The sequence below is a fragment of the Palaemon carinicauda genome, unplaced genomic scaffold, assembly GCF_036898095.1.
Source record: "Palaemon carinicauda isolate YSFRI2023 unplaced genomic scaffold, ASM3689809v2 scaffold2444, whole genome shotgun sequence".
Lineage (NCBI taxonomy): Eukaryota > Metazoa > Arthropoda > Malacostraca > Decapoda > Palaemonidae > Palaemon > Palaemon carinicauda.
The window spans coordinates 7501-17500 of NW_027170080.1; the positions used below are offsets into that span (position 1 = coordinate 7501).

The following is a 10000-nucleotide window of genomic DNA, read 5'->3' on the forward strand; positions in this document are numbered from 1 at the left end:
CATTATCGTACATCAACGCTCTATAACCTTAGCAGTTGCCAAATAGTTACTTCTATTCAGATTAAATATACTTAATTAAGCCAATATATTACGTTAAAAGTCATTCAATAACTTAGATATTATATTTATATTGTAATATAAATTCATTTGAAAGAAATATAAGAGTAATATTATATTTCTATTCATTCGTTAAAATATAAATTTCTCACATTATCGTACATCATTTTGACGTTTCGATATTACAGCTGAAAAATGTCAAGCGTTTTTTGAATAATTGTCTTATGAAGGCCTCATTATCTGATTGAATTCTATATTATATATTATATATCGCTCATGGTGTATCTAAATTCATATTAATTTTAATACTAAAATATCCTCAATTTCATAATTTAGTGATATTTTGATTATCGGAATTACGTCAAGAACTTTCAACGGAAGTAGGCTACTCCGAAAGAAACTTGAGTTACCAAAAATCTTTTTAAACTTTTCTTTTACAATACACTACTTATAATTCTTGGAGTAATTCATCATATAAATTAATAATTCTACTCTCTAGTATTATTATAATTAAGAAAAGTAATTAATTACTCGCTAGAATAAATAATTATTAGGTATTTTAAACTAGGGCAAAGTGTTTACAGGAAACTCGTAGGCCTACGATAAGATAAGAAATATCCTATTTATGACGTCATAGGTTATTCATTTTGTGTCATTGTGTTAATATTCATTACTTTTTATATATATATGTAATAATCTATTTACTTATTTTCCATCTTTTTACCTCAATAGAAAGTTATTTAGCTAAACTAGGATCTATAAGAGTGTGTAAGCCTAGACCTATAAATTTGTACAATTATTTATTTTATGTAATAATCTATTGGATCTTTCAATCAATTTACTTATTTTCCATCTTTTTACCTCTATGGAAAGTTATTTAGCTAAACAGGGCTATAGAATCTATAAGAATGTGTATTTACCTCTATGGAAAGCTATTTTGCTAAACAGGAATATAGAATCTATAAGGATGTGTAAGCCTAGGCCAATAAATTTATTCAATTATTTATAAATGTAATAATCTATTGGATCTTTTAACCAATTTACTTATTTCCCATCTTTTTACCTCTATGGAAAGTTATTTAGCTAAACAGGACTCTAGAATCTATAAGAATGTGTAGGCCTAAGCCTATAAATTTATACATTCACAATAAAAGTTGTGGAAGAAATGATACCAACACAATCAATGTAGTATTTTATTTACAAAATACTTAAAACTATTGTACAACTTAACAATATACAACAGGCATACACAAAACTGGTTTTTTATGAAGTGGGAGAAGTAAATGTGGGTATAAAAGATGCCCACAGTGTGGGGGGGATATTATATACCCACACTAGGTAAAGGTTTATAGATGAGAAGGTTCTGGTAATACTGAGGAAGTTGAGACAAAAAAAACACTGAAACTGACCAAAAGTCTCTGTGATTAAAAAAAAGTATTATAAGAATTATTTTTTTCAAGTCTCGTAGACTTATAGTGACTGGGGACTTTTAGACTGCCAGTCTACATTTATTTTAGACTGTGACTATGCAGTGGGTCAAATTTGGCTTATGTTAGACCTATGATTTTGGTATCAACTTTTGTCATTCATTTCAAAGTGTGAAAATTTGATATTACTAAATTTGATGAAAGGAATAAAAGTAGAAAATTTTGATAAAGCTATCAAAGGTACAAAATTTTGATAAAATTGACCAAAAGTATGAAAATTTAATAAAACTACCAAAAGTTGGACAATTTGATAAGATTAATAAAAATATAGAAATTTTGTAGAATAGGCTGAAAATGTCCGGTACAAAGGCTATATAGAACGCCCAGACGCCTCTCGATAGGTATCGCGAAGTTGATTTCGAGACGACTTTTGAATAAATAATTGTCGCTCCTTCACTCGATGCGTTTAATGAGAAAAAACTGGCATAGAGAAGTCTCCAAGTTGTCCAGGTTTAACTAAAAAAAAGACTATTGAAAAAAAAACTTAAGAAATAAAACTGGTTTAAGGCACAGTCTGTAGATTATTTTGGTATTATAAGAAAACGGTACTGATTAACATTGTATAAAATCCATATGCGAATAATATAGGACATTATTTTTATAAAAAAATCACATTTATTTTCTCAGTCCAAGGCCACGGAGAGTTCTTAGGTCTAGGTCCCCGTAGTAGTCCTCGCTGTGTGGAGAGAAAACGGAAGAAGAAGATTAGAACGTAAACAAAACAGGAACATCGAAAATCACTTAATAATGTATCGGCTGTGATGGCAATTCTTACAACTTTGAAATGCTACAATTAGACTATTATTTCACTGCCGTGTGAGCAAGGGCTAAAACTATATCAGAAATAGACACGAGGAAAGAAGAAAGTTATGTTATGAGACATGCGCAAGACGAAATCAGAGAACGTACAAGTTTTTAGTCACAAAGGTAAAAATGAACACAGATGTTTGATGAGAAGACAAATGTAAATATGACAACATGATGGAATGAATGGCAAATGCTTTTGATACGGGCAGTTGTAGAGTAAGTATTACGGAAAACAGCAATTTAAGTTCTCCGATAAGGAGGAAACAGTCTCGGTCAAATTCATCCGAGGAGGACAAGTCCTGGTCAGGGGACTTTATATGGATCTCAGTCGCACCTACTGCTGGGAACGGGCGGATTCTTTTCGCTCCTTATTCCTGGAACACTTCTTCTTCTGCTACGTCAACCGTCTGGGGCTGGGCGGGCGCAGAGGGGCGGCGAGGTCTAGGCGCGGCTGGGGCGGCTGCGCTTCCGCTCTGGTCGTCCTGCGCACCAATGTTCCCCAGCACGAGTTGACTTCTCCTCAGGGCGTTCAGGTCCAGATCACCGTAGTAGTCAGAACTAAGAAAGTCATAGAGTCGGTTGTTGAGACGTGGTGTGGAGGAACAGGTGGGTGGGGATTTTGTGGAGGAGTGAATTTGGATATACAGATTCCCCTCACAAGAGGGTTCACCCTGTTTGAAGGGTGACCCAAGTGTGAGGGTCATTGGATTTCTCACAGAAGGGTCGTAGGTTCCAAGTGTGAGAATCCACAAAATCTGTCTGATTTTTCTAAACGGGATGCTAACATCCAGCACGTCCTCCAGCCTTTTATCAATAGCGGGTCATGATGGTGCATCACGTATTCCTGGACCCTGTTTTACCATCGAGGTATCTCTGTCTCTCCCTTTCACTCACACACACACAACAGAAACATATATATAACAACTATGTTTGTCTGAAAATTTTCTCATCAGGGATCTTGGATTGGTCTCTTTCTCGCTACTTTTTCTCTATTACTCTCTCCAGGTGAAACAGAGTCCAGGAAACGTGCAGCCACTCGGATAACCATAAATGAGCAAACCGGAAGGAAGAAGTAGTTAATTGATTCTGTTTTTCATGCTCATATCTTCCCATGCTTTCCATGTACAATGCTAAACATCTAGAATTGCTTTGACTAAGACTATAACTCAAGAATATCTGAATCACTTCCGTAACCTTGGCCATCTAAGTAAGAGACAATCAATTCTAGTATTTACATGCAAGAGAAAAATGTCGCGAAGCAACAGTAATAACAGCCGGGTGGAGCTGATAGCGATGTGACTGACACAACAGTGTAGGGATCCCATCGCTATTAGATCACACCTTCCGCATTACTCGGGTGGAGCTGATAGCAATGTGATTGACACAACAGTGTAGGGATCCCATCGCTATTAGATCACACCTTCTGCATTACTCGGGTGGAGCTGATAGCAATGTGATTGACACAACAGTGTAGGGATCCCATCGCTATTAGATCACACCTTCCGCATTACTCGGGTGGAGCTGATAGCAATGTGATTGACACAACAGTGTAGGAATCCCATCGCTATTAGATCACACCTTCCGCATTGCTCGGGTGGAGCTGATAGCAATGTGATTGACACAACAGTGTAGGAATCCCATCGCTATTAGATCACACCTTCCGCATTACTCGGGTGGAGCTGATAGCAATGTGACTGACACAACAGTGTAGGGATCCCATCGCTATTAGATCACACCTTCCGCATTGCTCTTGCTCGGCAACAACAGAAATGACACGACTGGTCCGGTAACAATATAGGAACAAGTAAAGTTCATGTGGCCATCAGTGATTGCTTAGATGAGTTATTCATGATCAGAATGATATATATGCTAAGGTGAACTTTGACGTAAAGAAAGAGTGAGTGAATATAGTAAACAATAGTTCCATGCATGTTACTTTCTCCGAAGAGATTGACTTGGAAAGTTAGGACATATAGACACAAACTATAAAGAAACATATATAACAAGAACACGAATATTATTGAGTGAAAGAACAGTTCCCCCCATTCCTCTCTCTAGCCCAGAAAAATGGATATTATTCTCGCATGCCTCCTGTGGAGTTTGGTAAATAGGATAACAATTATGCACAACAGCAAAAACGTAGGTTTCTAAGAATGAGATCTAAGATGCTTACCATCCGGGAACATTCTCGGGATCGGCGCACTGACCGAAACCGTCCTCTTGTCCGATCTGGAAGACCGTGCCGATGGGGCATCCGTATTCGCGGGGAACGCCGTCCAAACAGACGAAGTATTGACGGCAGTCATCGGGATGGGCGTGGCGAGAGAAGGAGCCAGTGGCGGCAAGTTGACCCGGGGCGGGGCACTGGATTGTCTGTTCCATGGCATCTGGAAACGTAAGAGAAGAGCTAAATACAAAAAAAAAGTTTGTTTTGTTGTAGCTAATCAAGAACCCATTCAAGCTTCACTTTAGCAGAAATCTTCTTAGGCCCCAACCAACCTCTCTGTGTCTTGCATTCAGCAATGTTGTCCATCCAGTTGCAGACGCGGGACTTCCTGTCATAAGCAAGACCTGGGGCACAGGCGTATCGGGAAGCCTCGCCGTCCCAGCAAGACCAGAAGACAGCGCAGTCGTCGGGGTCAGGGAAGATACCGTAGAGGTTTGGGCAGTGAGGAGTAGAGATAGCGGGTTCTGCGTATTACAAAGAAGTGAATAGTAACCTTATTAGAAATTGCAATAAATGAATACAGAAAATATAGCCAGTTTCATTTCCATATTATTCACTATTCCCATGTCACATCAAACACCTTGTTAACAGATCACATGACTGATGTATGGTAAATATGTAATAGTTGTAATGGTGTTCACAAGCATGCAAGAAAATAAGTGTCTTTAAAAAATGCAGACATATGAAGATAGGATCATGCATCAGGATGTCTTATTATAGTATTCCAGAGAGAATTCCAGCCTCTCTCTAGCCTTCGCCCTTTGCCCTACCAAGCTCAGTGCGATCGCCACACTCGACAGTGAAGAGGTAGTTGCAGTGCTCCCTCGTGTCGTTCCTGTCGTCGAAGGCTAAGCCGTTGCCGCAGAGTTTGAAGGAGGGCACTCCGTCCTTGCAGCTCCAGTAGGCGTCGCACTGCGTCTCATGTGGGAAGAAACCGTTGTCTTTCGGGCAGACAAAGTCTTCATAGATGAAGTCATCTTCCTGTGCCAATCCTGCATGTGTTCCAGAGCCACCACCAGACATTAGAAACATGATACTAATTGTGCCGTTAATAGAAACAGGATTAGAATGATTATTTTTCTAAGTTCTATAAAAGGAAAGAGTAGGAGACAGTGTGTAAATCTTATAACCTGTTACCCAGTAGTTTTTGCCATAGCCTATAGTTCTATGGATAGATTAGAACGACTAAGAGATAAGGTTTTCTTGTTGTTATACGGTAATGGGATTTGACCTTTGTCATAACCAGGGAACCATTTCCAGTTTAGTACAAGAAAAAAGTGTGACAACACCGTCCAATGGGATCGCCCCTTCACCTCCGTCTCGTAGAGTGTATCTGTACATCGATGCAGGTGAAGATGGTACACAGAGTGTAAAGACAACACATATGACTGAAATAAGGAGTAACCCAACCACCAACCACCAGCTTTGCATGATACATAATGTTTTCTTCTTTGTTCTGATCCTTTGTCAATGTTGTTTCCCAAATTTTGTATTACCATTTCCATCACCGAATAAAACAGATCCAAAGAGCAAAGAGTAGAACCCTTGTTATACCCCCGAACTACATTCTAAGCTCGCTTCTTCGTTTTCCGTGCGAGAGACTAAGTTTGCCTTAGTCGGCAAGGAGTATTTGACAGTGTATGGGATGGACTCAGTGTTGTTTGTGAGACCATGTTTTAGTGGGTAACCAGCCATTGTATTCGTGTTAATTCGGTCATTCCGTACCCAGCTGAGGCCGAGTGCTACAGTCAACGTTGTGACTGTAGTCGCAGTTCTCCCTCAAGTACTCCGAGTCGGAGTTATCGAAGGCGAGCCCATTCCCGCAGGTCTTCAGGGTGGCAACGCCTGCCTCGCAGGAGTAATATTTGTCGCAGGACGTGTCGTGAGGGTAGAAGCCGAACTCATGCGGGCATTGCCAGTTGCCCGCACCGCCGGGAGAAACTGACGACTCTTGCGCTCCTGATCATGCCAAAGGCAACGCGTTTGATACGGGAGGGATAAAAAAAAAGAGAAGAGAGGTTAATTATCAAACAGAAACATGCCTGCAAAACTACATTGGTAAGTACATAGTCTTTTAAAATTTCCTTCGCAGTGATCCACTGCTATTTATAAAGCTTTAAAATAAGGAAAATGAAATACTGCCACCATTAAAACCTGGAAAATAAGCACAAATATTTAGTTTAAATACTTTAGTTCCTACCTACTAAGCAGATACTGAGCCCAAGTTACCTATGGAAGTTAGAATGTACTTCCATATACTGGAATTCAATTTGCCAAAAACTCTACCTCATGACAAAGTTCAAACATCAGTAAAAAAAAATCTAAGCTTTCAAATTCGTGGTAGCAAATGAAAGCACTGAATACACATGCATTTAGAAAGCATGATCACGCTTGGTTTAAAGCACGTAGGCTTTTGTTTATATTTCAAAATAATCCAATCATCTGAAGAGCCTCAAATAAGTTGATTATTGGGTTAACACACTCCCCTTCCTTAAATGCCAAGACTTACTGAGCCTTGCAAACAACTTTAGCAGGCTGGTACAAGCAACAAAGGGGTGTTAATATGGCTGAAAGCAGTATGAAAGATTATGTAAGACTTGAAGTTGAAGATATCAGGAAATTATGGAGGCATGAGAAGTTTTGAAAGCAATGTTATACTGATAGATTATCTGAAAGCATAAAACTGGAGAAATTATAATCAAAATTGTTAGTTATTACTGGAATATTAGAAGCAATTTTGAGTAATTTACCTATAAAATGGTTAGCAAAAAAGCGGGTTACTTGCATATCCTACCATATACATTTACTGTAGAAGTATGAATATGTTGCAAAAGCGGAAATCATTAAATGTTATTTGCAGTTTACTTTTGAATAATTCCTAAGGGTTATAACCATAACCAAAGAAACCTTAGGAAATGTTGAACAATTAGATAATCAGCGGATATGACTTTGATGGTTAGGCATTAGACTGGTCTATAGGCTGTACCACTCAGATAGACAGCTTCTTTCTAAGGGTTTATGCCCTGTATTGTCTATAATGACTTCTTTCTGCTGTCATTCCTTCTGGACACCCTCTGTCCAGTATCTGGGACTTCCAGTTGGTAGCTACCACTTCTAGAAGTCCAGTAGTCATCCATACCCTTTCTCCAAACTGGACTCTTCTCATTGCCATTGTGAACACCCTCTGTCCAGTATCTGGCACTTCCAGTTGGTAGCTACTAGTTCTAGAAGGCCAATTATCCTCCATACCCTTTCTCCAAACTGGACTCTTCTCATTGCCATTGTGAACACCCTCTGTCCAGTATCTGGAACTTCCAGTTGGTAGCTACCACTTCTAGAAGTCCAGTAGTCATCCATACCCTTTCTCCAAACTGGACTCTTTTCATTGCCATTGTGAACACCCTCTGTCCAGTATTTGGAACTTCCAGTTGGTAGCTACCACTTCTAGAAGGCTAGTAGTCATCCATACCCTTTCTCCAAACTGGACTCTTCTCATTGCCATTGTGAACACCCTCTGTCCAGTATTTGGAACTTCCAGTTGGTAACTACCACTTCTAGAAGTCCAGTTATCATCCATACCCTTTCTCCAAACTGTGACTCTTTTCATTGCCATTGTGAACACCCTCTGTCCAGTATCCGGAACTTCCAGTTGGTAACTAGCCCTTCTAGAAGGCCAGTTATCATCCATATCTTTTCTCCAAACCTGACTCTTTTCATTGCCATTGTGAACACCCTCTGTCTAGTATCAGGAACTTCCAATTGGTAGCTACCACTTCTAGAAGGCCAGTAGTCATCCATATCCTTTCTCCAAACTTAACTTTTCACTGGCATTTACTCTGGATACACTGACCAGTAACTGGAACTTTCAATTGGTAGCTAATAGTTCTAGAAGGCCCAGTTCTCACCCACACCCATTCTCCAAACCTGACCCCTCGCACTGTCATTTCTTATAAATACACTGTCCAATATTTGCAACGTCCCGGCCCACATAGCACTTACATCCACCACTTCTAGAACACCCCTCTTCATCAATATCCTTTCTCTAAACCTAAACCTTCCCCCTGGGCAGCCACCCTGCCGCTTAAAACCACCGCGCCATTAACATTGGCCACATAGAAAATGAAAACCACTCGCCTTTTATCTGGTCTCCTGGTTTCTTTTTCTAAACCACAAATGGAACGCGGCGTGGCCATGTAAGTGGAGAGAGACGGGGTGAATAGCCTACATGTAGGACAAGGCCTTGAAAATGTCTGCGAACAGCAGGTGTTGGGGGGAAATAGAAAATGGACATCCAATGCAGTCTGTCTGTTGTTATGATTTTATTTGCGAGAAGAATGGCAGATGGTAGATTGGTCTGACGGTTCGAAATCATGTTTGTTGTCGAGATGATATTTTCTTAATTGTTTTTTTGTGGGAGTAAGTGGCTTTTTGGGTTTGTTTTCTATTGAGAGAGAGAGAGAGAGAGAGAGAGAGAGAGAGAGAGAGAGAGACACCTGTTCTAGCCATTTGTCAGTGCAAATTTACAGTACAGGCAAGTTACTGAGGGAGAGAGAGAGAGAGAGAGAGAGAGCATCTGTTCTAGCCATTTGTCAGTGCAAATTTACAGTACAGGTAAGTTACTGAGAGAGAGAGAGAGAGAGAGAGAGAGAGAGAGAGAGGACACCTGTTCTAGCCATTTGTCAGTGCAAATTTACAGCACAGGCAAGTTACTGAGAGAGAGAGAGAGAGAGAGAGAGAGAGAGAGAGAGCATCTGTTCTAGCCATTTGTCAGTGCAAATTTACAGTACAGGCAAGTTACAGAGAGAGAGAGAGAGAGAGAGAGAGAGAGAGAGAGCATCTGTTCTAGCCATTTGTCAGTGCAAATTTACAGTACAGGCAAGTCACTGAAGAAGTGAAGACGTGAAGACATAATTACTTCAACCAAGCTTCGACTCTCCACCGCTTTAGAAACTTTACAAGAGATATCACAGACAATAACATGACCTTTCTTTAACAACGCCTGACCCTTCTTCACCTCGCTCTTTATGACATGACCTGACCTGGAGGTCAGCTATACAAAGATACGAAGTGGAGAGAACGAGAACTTATGTTTCCGGCACGATAGTTATTTTTTCCTTGCGATGTTATGTTGCCATTTTGGCGTCAGAAGAGTCGATTCTGACGCCAGTGGCCGTGACCCAAGATGGTGGATGACCTGGAGGTCAGCTACGCAACAAAGATACGAAGTGGAGAGAACGAGAACTTATGTTTCCGGCACGATAGTTAATTTTTTCCTGGCAATGTTGCCATTTTGGCGTCAGAAGAGTCGATTCTGGCTAATTTTCCTCGACAATGTTGCCATTTTGGCGTCAGAAAAGTTAACTCTGGCGCCAGTGGCCGTGACCCAAGATGGTGGATGACCTGGAGGTCAGCTACGCAACAA

General features: G+C 40.1%; 1 protein-coding gene across 4 annotated transcripts in view; it reads right to left on the reverse strand.

Moving 5' to 3' along the window:
* Positions 1-1236: 1236 nt before the first annotated feature.
* Positions 1237-10000, reverse strand: part of Gasp (Chitin binding Peritrophin-A domain-containing protein Gasp) — a 17687-nt gene continuing 8923 nt past the window's right edge. The window contains exons 2-6 of one of the 4 annotated variants that reach the window (XM_068368575.1): positions 5349-5570; positions 4851-5042; positions 4525-4738; positions 2686-2909; positions 1237-2220 (exon numbers count right to left, since the gene is read on the reverse strand). In XM_068368575.1, the coding sequence (XP_068224676.1) occupies positions 2720-2909; positions 4525-4738; positions 4851-5042; positions 5349-5570 (818 nt within the window). In that variant the 3' untranslated portion in view covers positions 1237-2220; positions 2686-2719. Of the gene's footprint in view, positions 2221-2685; positions 2910-4524; positions 4739-4850; positions 5043-5348; positions 5571-6303; positions 6538-10000 lie in introns of all 4 variants that reach the window. The other 3 variants (XM_068368574.1, XM_068368573.1, XM_068368576.1) reach the window with 3 other exon arrangements.